Source organism: Acanthochromis polyacanthus, chromosome 19 (genome assembly GCF_021347895.1).
Source record: "Acanthochromis polyacanthus isolate Apoly-LR-REF ecotype Palm Island chromosome 19, KAUST_Apoly_ChrSc, whole genome shotgun sequence".
NCBI classification, from domain to species: Eukaryota; Metazoa; Chordata; class Actinopteri; family Pomacentridae; genus Acanthochromis; species Acanthochromis polyacanthus.
The window spans coordinates 32,790,148-32,807,289 of NC_067131.1; the positions used below are offsets into that span (position 1 = coordinate 32,790,148).

At 39.7% G+C, this 17,142-nt stretch overlaps 2 protein-coding genes across 2 annotated transcripts in view; one reads left to right on the forward strand and one right to left on the reverse strand.

Annotated features, from left to right (window-relative positions):
- rpp30 (ribonuclease P/MRP 30 subunit) overlaps positions 1–17,142 on the reverse strand; it is a 130,979-nt gene that overhangs the window by 82,521 nt on the left and 31,316 nt on the right. The gene's annotated exons all lie outside the window — the stretch shown is intronic.
- LOC127531099 (microfibril-associated glycoprotein 4-like) lies at positions 1,162–10,999 on the forward strand. The gene is made up of 5 exons (XM_051939562.1): positions 1,162–1,355; positions 9,519–9,557; positions 9,638–9,734; positions 10,483–10,650; positions 10,746–10,999. Exons 1-5 carry the CDS (start codon positions 1,197–1,199, stop codon positions 10,997–10,999), a joined length of 717 nt encoding a protein of 238 aa, XP_051795522.1. The 5' UTR covers positions 1,162–1,196.

Genomic DNA, 17,142 nt, shown 5'->3' on the forward strand with positions numbered 1-17,142 from the left:
CTCCAGAACTTTCTCCAGCTGTCAGTAGGTCTACTCTAGAACTTTCTCCAGCTGTCGGTAGGTCTACTCTAGAACTTTCTGCAGTTGTCGGTAGGTCTAGTCTAGAACTTCCTCCAGGGGACGTTCTCCTTTCCTGCTTCCAGTCTTTAGTCTCACTTAGAACATTCCAGGTCCTTGAAGTCCACAGAGGTGGGTCCAGATTTATCACTTCATTATTTTTAATGTGAAGCAGAAATGGGTCAGTTATTTATTAATCTTTGGGATATAAACTGACGTCCTTCAGATGGTGACTTTAATTAACTTTAATCCCAACATAAATGTTAGAGAACATGCAGAAAGGACTTGAAGTTTTTCTCTTTAAACTGTTTGGTTTTTACCAGTTAAACACTATTGAGGGTCTGTAGGACAAAGTTAGAACTTTACGGTATTTTCATTGATGTTTGAACTGATGACATTAAACATGTTATTAAAATTAAAGTAGGTGAAAGTCATAAAGTCCTGGGAATGTAGACTATGAGTGAACTGTTCACGTGACCTGTAGGAGGATAAATATGAAGGCAGCAGATAAAGAATGGATTCATCAATGATACCAGTGGAGAAGTCTGCACGTGGAGAGTGATGACCAGATAACCACGGAGTACAAAGTGCAGTGGTGTCAGAGGTTTACAGTTCGTTATAAATCTGAGAGCTCCATGATAAACAGCATTAAAACAGTCTGATAGAGCAAGTCAAGGCCTTCATGTAAACAACATCTCTATCATCAACAACAAGCTAGAAGGAGGCAGAAATGGGTCAATCATTTATGAATTGAAATGTAACGATCAGAGTTCTGCCTTCATACTGGAAATATCTCCAGAGTTCCGGGTCCTTGAAGTCCATAGAGGAGGGTCCAGATTTATCACTTTATTACTTTTATTGTGAAGCAGAAATAAGTCAGTTATTTACTAATCTGTGGGATATAAACAGCCCACTGACGTCCTTCAGATCACTTCTCAACCATGAAGGTAAGGTTCCAGCTTTGGTTGTGGGTTCAGACTCATCTGATCCATAAACTCTGCTGGCAGCAGCTTCTCTCTGCTTCCTTTGGGTTTCCAGCTTCACTCTGCAGTAAATATTGTGGAAGTGCAGCACTTTGTTGTGTTCAGTGTGTTGGAGGTTTGCTGCTGTCTGACAGACGTCATGATGTTCTCCTACAGATGCTGCTGCTGTCGGTTCTCCTGCTGCTGGTTCCACTGTGGACCAGCTGCTCGGGCTTCTTCCTCCCTCTGGACTGCCTGGACATCCAGGACCGGGACCAGAGCAAACCCAGTGGAGTTTACACCATCTACCCCATCGGAGCCACGTCTGGTGTCCAGGTAAGAAGCTGAGCAGAAAACACGGTGACCACAGTGGAGAAAACTCATCATGGTTCCCTGAAGTTAACTGTCACGCCCCTCTGGCTGCAGCGAGCTGGCTCGTCAGCCAAATGACTTACAACACAGCCGGAGCTAGTCATTAATCAGTGCAGCATAAAGCCTGGCACTCTCCAGCACTCTGACGCTGCATTATTATCCCATACTCTCCACCACGCCATGCATCCTGCTTTCTGCTCCACGCCGTTTGCCGTGTCTTAGACGTCACTCCCCTGGACTCTGCTTTCTTTTAATAATCAACGCTGCGCCCCCGTTCCTCGGACCCCGTCGCCCCTCTCGGATGAAATTCTCTGCTTCCCCGCCTTCGTCTCATTCCTTCCCGGCTCAGTCTGCCCTGTCCATTCCTGTCCTCCATAACCCGGACTCAGTAAGCCACCTTCCCCTTTGATTTAAATTTGGTTTTATGTTCTGATTTTCCTCGGCCTTCGGGTCCGCCCTTGTTTAGTTAGTTCTGTTTTATAGTTTTTACCTCGGCCCCTGGTCCTCCTTTAGTTAGTTAAATTCTGTTTAGTTCTCCCTTCTGCTTAAACTGTGATGAGTTTCTGTTTTGGCTACCTTTTCTTTTAATTAAAACATTATTTAATCCATCTTTCTGTTTGCACCTGCTGCTTGGGTTCTCCTGTCTGGTTTTCATGACAGTTAACAGCAGGGATCCTCCCACATGGTGAGGGTTAGGGTTGGGTTAGGGTTAGGGTTGGGTTAGGGTTAGGGTTGGTTTAGGTCAGGGTTACACACCCATTATTAGGAATCAAGGAGATCAATCAGTGATATTTGGAGCTGATTTATATTTACAGTTAAACTGAAAATCACTGACCTTTGTTGATATGTCTCTATTTGTGTTTTATGTGATTCATTTACATTCTGAAGTCCAAAACCATCCAGCAGGTATAAAGACGTGTCATCTTTAAAGAAAACCACATTTCATCAGCAAAATGATTCAAATCTGCTCTGAAACTGTCACTTTATTCTGGGGTTAGGGTCAAACCTGTCCAAAGTGGGTTAGAAGTCGTCCACAACAACCAAAATGTTTGTTAGTTTTGAGTTCTTTGTTCAGACATAGGGTGAAGACACAGATGTTTACCTTTATTGACAGTTCTGGAGAAAGCTCTCGCCTTCATCAGAAGCGTCTCACTGGCATTCTGTGACGTGTTCCAGCCGGCAGATTTTACAGCTGACATCTGCAGCCCGCCCGACAGAGTCGCCAGATCCACTGGGCCAAACACGCCCACACCTTAATGGCATGTCGTGTAGAACCCCACGGACCGGACCGTCCCATCCTATGTCTGAACAAAAGAGCTCAAAACTAGCATATTAACTGAAGACATGATGAACATTTCTGAGCTAACCGAAATGTTTCCTAAATGAATTAAAATAGTAAAAATCTGTAAACAACTGTCCTGAGTGAGTTAGAAGTTGTCCAGAAAGAGGTTAAAACTGTCCAGAACGATTCAAACTTGTCCAAAGTGAGATAAATATTATCAAAAACAAGTTAAACGCTCCAAATTATTTAAACTACGACAAACTGTAAATGAGCTGAAGTTGATCTACAATAGATAAAGTTGCTCTACAGTAAAGTTGCTTTCTATCAGATAAAGTTGCTCTACAGTAAAGTTGCTCTACATCAGATAAAGTTGCTCTACAGTAAAGTTGCTCTACATCAGATAAAGTTGCTCTGTATCAGATAAAGTTGCTCTACATCAGATAAAGTTGCTCTGTATCAGATAAAGTTGCTCTACATCAGATAAAGTTGCTCTACATCCGCTAAAGTTGCTCTATATCACATAAAGTTGCTCTATGTCAGATAAAGTTGCTCTACATCAGATAAAGTTGCTCTATGTCAGATACAGTTGCGCGACATCAGATAAAGTTGCTCTTCATCAGATGAAGTTGCTCTGTATCAGATAAAGTTGCTCTACATCAGATAAAGTTGCTCTACATCCGCTAAAGTTGCTCTATATCAGATAAAGTTGCTCTACATCAGATAGAGTTGCTCTATGTCAGATAAAGTTGCGCGACATCAGATAAAGTTGCTCTTCATCAGATAAAGTTGCTCTACATCAGATAAAGTTGCTCTATGTCAGATAAAGTTGCTCTACATCAGATAAAGTTGCTCTATGTCAGATAAAGTTGCGCGACATCAGATAAAGTTGCTCTTCATCAGATAAAGTTGCTCTACATCAGATAAAGTTGCTCTTCATCAGATAAAGTTGCTCTTCATCAGATAAAGTTCCTCTACATCAGATAAAGTTGCTCTACATCAGATAAAGTTGCTCTATATTAAAGTTGCCCTGTATCAGATAAAGTTGCTCTTCATCAGATAAAGTTGCTCTACATCAGATAAAGTTGCTCTACATTAAAGTTGCTCTTCATCAGATAAAGTTGCTCTACATCAGATAAAGTTGCTCTTCATCAGATAAAGTTGCTCTATGTCAGATAAAGTTGCGCGACATCAGATAAAGTTGCTCTATATCAGATGAAGTTGCTCTACATCAGATAAAGTTGCTCTTCATCAGATAAAGTTGCTCTTCATCAGATAAAGTTCCTCTACATCAGAAAAAGTTGCTCTTCATCAGATAAAGTTGCTCTATATCAGATAAAGTTGCTCTTTATTAAAGTTGCCCTATATCAGATAAAGTTGCTCTTCATCAGATAAAGTTGCTCTACATCAGATAAAGTTGCTCTACATTAAAGTTGCTCTTCATCAGATAAAGTTGCTCTACATCAGATAAAGTTGCTCTTCATCAGATAAAGTTGCTCTATGTCAGATAAAGTTGCGCGACATCAGATGAAGTTGCTCTATGTCAGATAAAGTTGCTCTACATCAGATAAAGTTGCTCTACATCAGATAAAATTGCTCTTCATCAGATAAAGTTGCTCTATATTAAAGTTGCCCTATATCAGATAAAGTTGCTCTTCATCAGATAAAGTTGCTCTACATCAGATAAAGTTGCTCTACATTAAAGTTGCTCTTCATCAGATAAAGTTGCTCTACATCAGATAAAGTTGCTCTTCATCAGATAAAGTTGCTCTACATCAGATAAAGTTGCTCTATGTCAGATAAAGTTGCGCGACATCAGATAAAGTTGCTCTTCATCAGATAAAGTTGCTCTTCATCAGATGAAGTTACTCTGTATCAGATAAAGTTGCTCTACATCAGATAAAGTTGCTCTACATCCGCTAAAGTTGCTCTATATCAGATAAAGTTGCTCTTCATCAGATAAAGTTGCTCTATGTCAGATAAAGTTGCTCTACATCCGCTAAAGTTGCTCTATATCAGATAAAGTTGCTCTTCATCAGATAAAGTTGCTCTATGTCAGATAAAGTTGCGCGACATCAGATAAAGTTGCTCTATGTCAGATAAAGTTGCTCTACATCAGATAAAGTTGCTCTACATCAGATAAAATTGCTCTTCATCAGATAAAGTTGCTCTATATTAAAGTTGCCCTATATCAGATAAAGTTGCTCTTCATCAGATAAAGTTGCTCTACATCAGATAAAGTTGCTCTACATTAAAGTTGCTCTTCATCAGATAAAGTTGCTCTACATCAGATAAAGTTGCTCTTCATCAGATAAAGTTGCTCTACATCAGATAAAGTTGCTCTATGTCAGATAAAGTTGCTCTACATCAGATAAAGTTGCTCTATGTCAGATAAAGTTGCGCGACATCAGATAAAGTTGCTCTATATCAGATAAAGTTGCTCTACATCAGATAAAGTTGCTCTTCATCAGATAAAGTTGCTCTATATTAAAGTTGCTCTATGTCAGATAAAGTTGCTCTACATCAGATAAAGTTGCTCTATGTCAGATAAAGTTGCGCGACATCAGATAGAGTTGCTCTATATCACATAAAGTTGCTCTTCATCAGATAAAGTTGCTCTACATAAGATAAAGTTGCTCTATGTCAGATAAAGTTGCTCTACATCAGATAAAGTTGCTCTATATCAGATAAAGTTGCTCTACATCAGACAAAGTTGCTCTTCATCAGATAAAGTTGCTCTTCATCCCATAAAGTTGCTCTACATCAGATAAAGTTGCTCTTCATCAGATAAAGTTGCTCTACATCAGATAAAGTTGCTCTACATCAGATAAAGTTGCTCTTCATCCGATAAAGTTGCTCTATATCAGATAAAGTCGCTCTATATTAAAGTTGCTCTTCATCAGATAAAGTTGCTCTACATCAGATAAAGTTGCTCTTCATCAGATAAAGTTGCTCTACATCAGATAAAGTTGCTCTACATCAGATAAAGTTGCGCGACATCAGATAAAGTTGTTCTACATCAGATAAAGTTGCTCTATGTCAGATAAAGTTGCGCGACATCAAATAAAGTTGCTCTATATCAGATAAAGTTGCTCTACATCAGATAAAGTTGCTCTTCATCAGATAAAGTTGCTCTATATCAGATAAAGTTGCTCTATATTAAAGTTGCTCTACATCAGATAAAGTTGCTCTTCATCAGATAAAGTTGCTCTATATTAAAGTTGCTCTATGTCAGATAAAGTTGCTCTACATCAGATAAAGTTGCTCTATGTCAGATAAAGTTGCGCGACATCAGATAGAGTTGCTCTATATCACATAAAGTTGCTCTTCATCAGATAAAGTTGCTCTACATAAGATAAAGTTGCTCTATGTCAGATAAAGTTGCGCGACATCAGATAAAGTTGCTCTATATCAGATAAAGTTGCTCTACATCAGACAAAGTTGCTCTTCATCAGATAAAGTTGCTCTTCATCCCATAAAGTTGCTCTACATCAGATAAAGTTGCTCTTCATCAGATAAAGTTGCTCTACATCAGATAAAGTTGCTCTACATCAGATAAAGTTGCTCTTCATCCGATAAAGTTGCTCTATATCAGATAAAGTCGCTCTATATTAAAGTTGCTCTTCATCAGATAAAGTTGCTCTACATCAGATAAAGTTGCTCTTCATCAGATAAAGTTGCTCTACATCAGATAAAGTTGCTCTACATCAGATAAAGTTGCGCGACATCAGATAAAGTTGTTCTACATCAGATAAAGTTGCTCTATGTCAGATAAAGTTGCGCGACATCAAATAAAGTTGCTCTATATCAGATAAAGTTGCTCTACATCAGATAAAGTTGCTCTTCATCAGATAAAGTTGCTCTATATCAGATAAAGTTGCTCTATATTAAAGTTGCTCTACATCAGATAAAGTTGCTCTTCATCAGATAAAGTTGCTCTACATCAGATAAAGTTGCTCTACATCAGATAAAGTTGCTCTTCATCAGATAAAGTTGCTCTACATCAGATAAAGTTGCTCTATGTCAGATAAAGTTGCTCTTCATCAGATAAAGTTGCTCTATATCAGATAAAGTCGCTCTATATTAAAGTTGCTCTATTTCAGATAAAGTTGCTCTTCATCAGATGAAGTTACTCTGTATCAGATAAAGTTGCTCTACATCAGATAAAGTTGCTCTACATCCGCTAAAGTTGCTCTATATCAGATAAAGTTGCTCTTCATCAGATAAAGTTGCTCTATGTCAGATAAAGTTGCGCGACATCAGATAAAGTTGCTCTACATTAAAGTTGCTCTTCATCAGATAAAGTTGCTCTTCATCAGATAAAGTTGCTCTACATCAGATAAAGTTGCTCTATGTCAGATAAAGTTGCTCTACATCAGATAAAGTTGCTCTATGTCAGATAAAGTTGCGCGACATCAGATAAAGTTGCTCTATATCAGATAAAGTTGCTCTACATCAGATAAAGTTGCTCTTCATCAGATAAAGTTGCTCTATATTAAAGTTGCTCTATGTCAGATAAAGTTGCTCTACATCAGATAAAGTTGCTCTATGTCAGATAAAGTTGCGCGACATCAGATAGAGTTGCTCTATATCACATAAAGTTGCTCTTCATCAGATAAAGTTGCTCTACATAAGATAAAGTTGCTCTATGTCAGATAAAGTTGCGCGACATCAGATAAAGTTGCTCTATATCAGATAAAGTTGCTCTACATCAGACAAAGTTGCTCTTCATCAGATAAAGTTGCTCTTCATCCCATAAAGTTGCTCTACATCAGATAAAGTTGCTCTTCATCAGATAAAGTTGCTCTACATCAGATAAAGTTGCTCTACATCAGATAAAGTTGCTCTTCATCCGATAAAGTTGCTCTATATCAGATAAAGTCGCTCTATATTAAAGTTGCTCTTCATCAGATAAAGTTGCTCTACATCAGATAAAGTTGCTCTTCATCAGATAAAGTTGCTCTACATCAGATAAAGTTGCTCTACATCAGATAAAGTTGCGCGACATCAGATAAAGTTGTTCTACATCAGATAAAGTTGCTCTATGTCAGATAAAGTTGCGCGACATCAAATAAAGTTGCTCTATATCAGATAAAGTTGCTCTACATCAGATAAAGTTGCTCTTCATCAGATAAAGTTGCTCTATATCAGATAAAGTTGCTCTATATTAAAGTTGCTCTACATCAGATAAAGTTGCTCTTCATCAGATAAAGTTGCTCTATATTAAAGTTGCTCTATGTCAGATAAAGTTGCTCTACATCAGATAAAGTTGCTCTATGTCAGATAAAGTTGCGCGACATCAGATAGAGTTGCTCTATATCACATAAAGTTGCTCTTCATCAGATAAAGTTGCTCTACATAAGATAAAGTTGCTCTATGTCAGATAAAGTTGCGCGACATCAGATAAAGTTGCTCTATATCAGATAAAGTTGCTCTACATCAGACAAAGTTGCTCTTCATCAGATAAAGTTGCTCTTCATCCCATAAAGTTGCTCTACATCAGATAAAGTTGCTCTTCATCAGATAAAGTTGCTCTACATCAGATAAAGTTGCTCTACATCAGATAAAGTTGCTCTTCATCCGATAAAGTTGCTCTATATCAGATAAAGTCGCTCTATATTAAAGTTGCTCTTCATCAGATAAAGTTGCTCTACATCAGATAAAGTTGCTCTTCATCAGATAAAGTTGCTCTACATCAGATAAAGTTGCTCTACATCAGATAAAGTTGCGCGACATCAGATAAAGTTGTTCTACATCAGATAAAGTTGCTCTATGTCAGATAAAGTTGCGCGACATCAAATAAAGTTGCTCTATATCAGATAAAGTTGCTCTACATCAGATAAAGTTGCTCTTCATCAGATAAAGTTGCTCTATATCAGATAAAGTTGCTCTATATTAAAGTTGCTCTACATCAGATAAAGTTGCTCTTCATCAGATAAAGTTGCTCTACATCAGATAAAGTTGCTCTACATCAGATAAAGTTGCTCTTCATCAGATAAAGTTGCTCTACATCAGATAAAGTTGCTCTATGTCAGATAAAGTTGCTCTTCATCAGATAAAGTTGCTCTATATCAGATAAAGTCGCTCTATATTAAAGTTGCTCTATTTCAGATAAAGTTGCTCTATATCAGATAAAGTTGCTCTATATTAAAGTTGCTCTACATCAGATAAAGTTGCTCTATATCAGATAAAGTTGCTCTATATTAAAGTTGCTCTACATCAGATAAAGTTGCTCTACATCAGATAAAGTTGCTCTATGTCAGATAAAGTTGCTCTACATCAGATAAAGTTGCTCTATATCAGATAAAGTCGCTCTATATTAAAGTTGCTCTATATCAGATAAAGTTGCTCTATATCAGATAAAGTCGCTCTATATTAAAGTTGCTCTATATCAGATAAAGTTGCTCTATATCAGATAAAGTTGCTCTATATTAAAGTTGCTCTACATCAGATAAAGTTGCTCTATGTCAGATAAAGTTGCTCTATGTCAGATAAAGTTGCTCTACATCAGATAAAGTTGCTCTATATCAGATAAAGTTGCTCTTAATGAGCCTCCTCTCTGTGCTCTCTTTAAGGTCCCGCCCACAGCTCTCTCTGATTGGTTGCTTGCAGCAGCCAATCATCTTGAAGGATAAATGTTGACCAGTTGTCTTTATAGAAACAACAACGTTTTGTTTTTAATCTGATCTCAGAGATTCTCTTTTCCCTGCAACTGTTGCTCAGTGATTCCCAGTAATGGGTGTGAACAGAAGCATGTGGGGCAGCCCTACTCCAAAACGTTCAGAGGGATTGATTATTGATCAGATGTCAGCAGCAGCTGCAGCTAACCCACAGGTGTGTGTCTGCAGGTGTACTGTGACATGGAGTCCCAGGCAGGAGGCTGGACGGTGAGTGTTGAAGTTCATCACAGGAACTGCAGCTACCAGCTGTGCTGTCTGAGCCCTGAACTTCTCCAACATCTGCTCAGGTGTTCCAGAGGAGGCTGGACGGCTCGGTCAACTTCTACAGGCCCTGGACCCACTACAAGACGGGCTTCGGTTCTGCTGCTGGAGAGTACTGGCTGGGTGAGAGTCCAGACAGAACCCTGTCAGCTCCAAGCAGGGTTCCTCACTGGAGATCATTGTTCTCTCTGAAAGCTTTCTCAGTCTGAAGGTCCAGCTTTGATGCTTCAGTAGATATCCTGATGTTTCTCTACATTTACTGATGTCGCTGATTCCAGGTTTGAACAGATGTTAAACTCTGAACTAATGTTGTCTCCTCATCCTCCAGATGTTCTTCTATCTCCATGTTTCCAGACTTTTCCTCTCTACTCTGCTCATCAGCTGTAGAAAGATGTTCCTCCATGCTGAATGTATCTCCAACAACTAGCTCCTCTGTTCTCTGTTTGTGAGCCATGCTGCATTTATTTGATGGATCCAGTAGCTTTGGTTTTCCTGTTTCCTGAATCTTTCTCTGTTGGTCACAGCTGAGTCAGTCCTGGAGAATCAGAACCAGGAAGGAGAAGGTTCTGGGTTTCATAGGATCTCCTGAAAATGGTTTATTTTTGTCATTTTGGTGAAATATAACTGCAGTTATCTGAGATCTGGTTATTTTTCCTGACAGAACTGCACATCAGACATGATTTGTTCCATCAGAAACCTGAAAGTTTATTGGTTCTTTCTCTTTGTACCGTTTCTGACAGACAAACAGTTTAATTTCTCTGATTTTTTAGATTTAAAAACAGATAAAGGTCTTTTAAATCCACCACAGGTTTGTGAAGTGACTTCCTGGACGTGCATCCATGAAGGTCTGAAGATGTTTCTGTGTTTTCAGGCCTGGAGAATCTCTACCAGCTCACTTTGAGGAAAAGGTACGAGCTGCTGGTGGACATGGAGGACTTCAGTGGAAACAAGGTGTTTGCTCGGTACTCCTCGTTCTCCATCCAGTCAGAATCCAACGGATACAGACTTCAAGTGTCTGGATTCATCAATGGAGGGGCAGGTGGGTCAGTCCGTCTTTACTGGTTCTGAACCAGCAGCGTTACTCAGCTTCAGTCCAAGGAAACTGGAAAAACACTGAACAGCTTTTCTCTGCAGGAAACGCCCTGAGTCTTCATAATGGACAGAAGTTCTCCACCTTTGACAAAGACCAGGACTCCGATGCAGGGAACTGTGCCAGACTATACCTGGGGGCGTTCTGGTACACTGCCTGTCACACTACAAACCCTAATGGTGTTTATCGCTGGGGGGCAGATAGAACCATCTATGCAGTTGGAGTAGAATGGTCCTCCTGGAAGGGTCATGACTACTCCCTGAAGACCATCAGCATGAAGATCCGTCCTGTAGAGTAAACCTCCAGGACCAATCCACAGCAGAACATCATGAGTTGGTTTTCTGTCATGTAATCTCATCTAATCTTTTTTTTTTTTTTAAATAATGTTTTATTGTTTTTTGAACAACAAAATACAATCTCACAATATCTGAAGTTGTAGGAAATTAAAAATATTAACAGTTATCAGCTAGGGATGTGCGGACTAGTAGTTTAATCGTTTAACCGCCGACTCATTTATTAAACCGTTAGTATTTTACTAGTCGGTTAAACGCTAGTGTGCGCCCCACAGCCCGCGGCCCCGGTCCCGACCGGGCGCCGCTATGCAGCTCTTCGCTCGGCCGTGCGCCGCACACTCGTCCCGTCTGGGCTACCTGGTTGATCCTGCCAGTAGCATATGCTTGTCTCTTTTTTCTACCCCCGCTATCCCCCTCATCATTAGCGGTGTTTTGACCACTCCAGCTACACCCACCACGTCCCTTCCTGCCCCCCCGAAGCAAAGCATCGGCTCCACTATGTGCTGCTCGTGGACTGTCATGGTGCACCGACCCGCTGCCGTTACGCACAGACGCAGCGGCACTTTCTGTCTCAGTGGACGACTGAACATCTTCATCAGAGGGTGAATATTCCTCTTCAGAATATGAGTAAGCCATTACTTGACAAAGTACTTCGTCAGCGTTGACCAGACCTCTCGGTACGGTGAGTTTTCTCACTCTAAAATGTGCCGTCTTGCGCTCTGATACGCTCCAACGGCGAGTCTCGTCTCCTCGGTTTTCAGACTCTGTAAACTCCAAAACTTTGAATGAGAACACGCCCACAACTGATGCTCAGATTGAAGTTCCAGATGTCCGCCATCTCCTGGTGTACAGTACATGAGGCACATGAGACAGTATATCTGAAGCTATGGCTTGTTATGCTCAGCAATGGTGCTTGTCGCAATATTGAGACTTTGGCGCTTAAAGGGTTAAATTGCAAGTTTTCTGAACCGACTAGTCGCCAATAAAATTAGCGACTAGTCGGTTCGGAAATTATTTGAAATTCCCATCCCTATTATCAGCATACAAAACAAAACAAAAAACTAAGAACAAAACAAGTCAGCAACCATTCACTTTCAATAATAGGTTCCTTGTGCATTTTGGTATGTGAGCCACTTGGACCATTTCTGCATTATTTCTTCTTCTTTCAATCTCAAGATAAATGTCATCTTTTCCATGTTATAAACCTCCTTTACAAAGTCCATCCATTCAAAAAGGGTCGGTGGCTCAGGGTTGAGCCACCTCCTTGTTATGGCTTTCCTTGCTGCAGTTAACAATATTTTCATTAAATATTGATCCTTAATGTCTACTACATCAGAAATATGACCCAGGTACAGTGTTGCTGGTGCGAAGGGGACTGAATATTTCAATACCTTTGCCAGAGTAAAATGAATGGAAGTCCAGAATGCAGCAATGTGAGGACAGTTCCAGAAGACGTATGATCAGCGTTCTTCTTTGCATGTTGTCACCAGCACAGTTGTTCCTGCAGTAGCTTTCTACTCTTTATGCAGGGAGTAATGAAGAAGCAAACTAAATTTTTCCAACTGAATTCCCTCCATTTTAGTGAAGTTGTTGAGGACTGTGCCAACTCTCACATTCTGTACCGTTCTTCATCCGATATTGTAACGGTTATTTCTTTGTCCCACGTTTGTTTAATATACAGAGTCGTGGTATTCTGGAAAAACATCATACTTGTGTATAGTTATGAAACAATCTTAGAAGTTATTTGCTGATATGCACCCATCATCATTTTGTATTCCCCATTTGTTTTGATTTCCTTATTATAGTCCTCTCTGAACTGGAGGTAGTGAAAAAAATCCTGATCTGTAAGCCCAAAGCTAGTTTTTAAAGATTTGAAGCTCCTTATCTCATTGTTTTTGTAATTGTGCAAAATGCTGTTATACCTTTACTGATCCAGTTTTTAAATGTCGAATCATATTTAGCTGGTTTAAATTCCAAATCAAGGGAAATCCATTTCAGTACTTTTTTTTCTTTTTTCAATTTCAGTTGCTTCACAACTTTATACCAAGTTTCTATTGTGAATATTGTTACGGGGTTAAGCCTATTTTTAATGACTCTAGGTATGAAGTCCTCTCCTAAAACTGTCTGGATATGAAATCCAGGTACAGATGTCTCGATCTCCTTCCATTTGGCATAATACAAAGGGTCACACCAGCAGCACAATGCCTCAACTGAGCAGCATAAAAATACATTTTCAGATTGGGCAGTGCCATACCTCCTTTATCTTTGGGTAATTGTGATGTTGAAAACCGAACTCTCGTCTTTTTTCCATCCCAGATGAATCTAGATAACTTCTGATCCCATTCACTGAACTGTTTATGGGGTACATCAATAGGGAGTGACTGAAATAAATAATCTCAGCAAGATGTTCATTTTAACCACATTAATCCTATTCATAAAATCCAGAGGATACGTAGACCATCTCTGAAGATCTACTCTAATATTCTGATTAATTGGTTTATAATTGTCCTCCTACAGAGAGGCTGGGTCTTTAGACAGGAATACTCCAAGATGTTTAATTTTCTTATTGTCCCATTTAATATTGTATTTGTTTGTCATTTCCTTTGAGGGTTTATGATTATAAAGGAGCACCTGAGTTTTATTATTATTCAGTTTGTATCCTGAGTATGAATTAAATTCTTGTAAAAGGTTCATTAGTTTAGGTAAAGAGGAGTTTATATCTTCTAAAAATAACAACACATCATCTGCAAATAGTCCTGTCTTTTGATCCCTCCCATGAATTTGTATTCCCTTTAAATCTTCACTCTGGCGTATGGCTTGGGCCAGGGGCTCAATGTAAAGGGTGAAGAGGGTCGGACTCAACCCACAACCCTGCCTCGAGCCTCTTTGAAGTTGAAAGCAGTTTGTAAGTGACCATTAACTTTTATTCTTCCAGTGGGACTCTCATAGATCGCTCGTATTCATTTGATTGATTCTTGTGTGAGACCAAATTTTTCTAAAACTAGATAAAGAAAATCCCAATTGACTCGGTCAAAAGCCTTCTCTGCATCAAGGCTTATTAAGGCTGCTTTTGTATTATTTTCAGTTGTTTTATGAATTATATGTAGGCTTCTTCTGATGTTATCCTGAGTTTGACGGCCAGTGACAAAGCCAGTCTGATCTTCATCAATTAGATCCGTCATAAATGTTTCAAATCTTTTAGTCAATATTGATGTATATAATTTATAATCCACATTTAACATCAAAATCGGCCTGAAGCATGAACAGTCCTCACGGTTTTTGCTGTCTTTAGGGATTAGGGTGATGAGTGCTTCCTTCCAAGAAGGAGGGGTCTTTCCCTCTTTATGGATGTAATTAAAGGTTCTCAGAAGCAATGGGGACGATTCTTTCTTAAACTTTCTGTACCACTCTATGGGGAAACCATCTAATCTTAGAAGCAAACTGGTGGTCTGATGGTTGCATCAGCTGCCAGCACAGTAACTAAAGCAGTCAGGTGATGGTGAATGTGAGCAGCTGCTGGCTGGAAAATCAACTTTGGTGGAGGTTTGATGTGAATCAATAAACAGGAAACTGGAGCCATGTGATGGAGTCACTTTGTCTTTGTGTCTGATTTTCATGATGAACCTGAAATGATCACAGACAGTCTGACATGTTTTGGTAACTTTGGAGACTTTGTCATTTAAAGTCCTCCATGTTTGGTTCAACTTTAGCTTTATTATGTTTTAAATTTGAATTTGGAAACTGCAGGACTTTATCTTCTGTTCAGTTAATACACACATTAGCTTATTTCATATTTTCACATCACAAGATAAAATGGGGAGCTACTTTTAAGCTAATGCTAATGTTAGCTTGTGGAATAAAGGAAGCTAAAGTTAGCTTCTGCCACAGATCAAATCCATAGACTCTATATATGTTTATATACAGTCTATGATTACATCTGTTTAATAGCACCTTTTAAAATGAGTGCAGCTGATCAAAGTGCTGCATGTACATTTAATAAGACAGACAGCAGCTAAAACAACTGCTCATAGCTGCCTACAGGTTAGCCAGCTAGCTAGCTAGCTAAGACAGGCTAACATTTTAGTTCCTGAAATACTGCACCATGTTAAGCTAAAGAGACAAAGAGTGTATTGTCCTCACAGTGAATCTTCCTGGTTTTACTGCTCATTATTATTCATTTCAACAACTTCTAAAGTTTGACTTTAGCAGCTCTGGGCGGCTCCTGTTAGCAGTTAGCTCTCATTAAAACGCAGATGACATTTTGTGAAGGTCAGAAGTTGTGGGTCCAGAATGTGTGAAGACGACAGTAAATTCTACCTGAGTAGTAACAGCTGGAATACTTTAATAATCACACTGAACATATTTCTGTCCTGATACAACATGTTTGCTGTCATGAAGCTGAAAGTAAAAAGATCATCTTGAATCTCCATCCTGAAGTGAAGTGCTCCATGATGACAGCTTGTGTTTAATTCCAGTGGACGGTTGTGTCTGGTGTCAGGCTGTCGTTGTGCTGCTGTGAACATGGATTTTATGGCTGTTTACTTGATTAATAAGTGATTTTGATGAATAAATGTTCCTTGTTTAAACGTGTGCCATGGTGTGGTCTCCCTTTATTGTGACTTCTGGATGTTAATAAATAGATAGAAAACTATTCTCTGTAATAAGTAGAACACAGTCTGATAATAACCTGGGAGTCTGATTGTGCTGTGAGCGCCCTGCCTCCATGTGTCTGTCATTAATGAACCTGTAGGCAGCTACGTTTATATAGAATATCATATAACTGATCTGTGTAGAGTATTTCATATAAAATGTTTTTGGACCTGGGGGTGGAAGTGCTGATGAACTGCTAAAATAAACACATAGCGCATACGAGGTTATTTTATTCGGTTTTTATTTAGGAAGAGGATCTGTGCCGTGGTACATATACAGTCATGGATAAATTCAATTCAATTCAATTTTATTTATATAGCGTCAATTACAGTCAACTCGTCTCAAGACGCTTTACAGAACCCATAAGCCTGACCCCCAGAGCAAGCCCAAAGGAGACAGTGGCAAGAAAACACCCTTTTAACAGGGAAGAAACCTCGAGCAGAACCCGGCTCTATATAGGGGGGACCCATCTGCCTGCTGGCCGGGGGGTTGAGAAGGACAGAGGAGGGCAAGGGGGAGGGATGGGAGAAGAGGGAGGGTGGGAACGCAAGGAAAACACAACACACATTTGGATACATGTATGACAGGATATGTGACACAGACAAAGTATAAGCTAACATTGAAAACTGACTCATAGTTTACTCTGATGATGTACAGCTCTGACATTAAACATACTCCATATATAGCTAGCAGTAAAATTCAAACAGTATGTAAGTTAGCATAACAGTATAGTGAAGGCAATGCAGAGTTGACTGGTGGAAAAGGGGAGCTGGAAGCAGAGGGCTGGAGGAAGGTCAGCAGCAGCATCCCACAGTGGACATGGTGGAGACTGGACCAGCTGGTGGAACATCAACCGCAGATCTGAAGCATCCAGCTCTGGGACCAGGGACACTCGGAGAAATAGCACAGGGGGAAACAGAGTGAATGTACTGCAATAACGGTATACATATTAAATGTAAAGGTAGATAGAGAAGGGCTCAGTGCGTCAAGAGAAGTCCCCCAGCAGCCTATAGGCCTATAGCAGCATGACTAGAGGCAGAACGAAGGGACGTCCAAGAGGGAGTCAGCTGTGCAATGAAGACACAAGCCGAACCCCTGTGGGTCACCCAGTCAGCCCCAACTATAAGATTTGTCAAAAAGGAACGTTTTAAGCCTGGTCTTAAAAATAGAGAGGGTATCTGCCTCCAGAACCCAAACTGGGAGCAGGTTCCACAGGAGAGGAGCTGATAACTGAAGGCTCTGCCTCCCATTCTACTTTTAGAAATTCTAGGAACAACAAGTAAGCCTGCAGCTTGAGAGCGAAGAGTTCTACTAGGATAATAAGGTACTATCAGATCTTTAAGATATGATGGAGATTGGTTACTAAGAGCTTTATATGTCAGAAGAAGGATTTTAAATTCTATTCTGGATTTAACAGGAAGCCAGTGAAGAGAAGCAAGTATAGGGGAAATATGATCTCTTTTGCTAACTCCTGTCAGTACTCTGGCAGCAGCGTTTT

What these genes read in the sequence shown, in the direction of transcription:
- LOC127531099 (XM_051939562.1), top strand. Translation starts at nt 1,197, where the DNA reads ATGCTGCTGCTGTCGGTTCTCCTGCTGCTGGTTCCACTGTGGACCAGC. An exon ending in GAGCCACGTCTGGTGTCCAG is followed by an intron (nt 1,356 to 9,518) that starts GTAAGAAGCTGA and finishes GTGTGTCTGCAG; the next exon opens with GTGTACTGTGACATGGAGTC. An exon ending in ATTCATCAATGGAGGGGCAG is followed by an intron (nt 10,651 to 10,745) that starts GTGGGTCAGTCC and finishes TTTTCTCTGCAG; the next exon opens with GAAACGCCCTGAGTCTTCAT.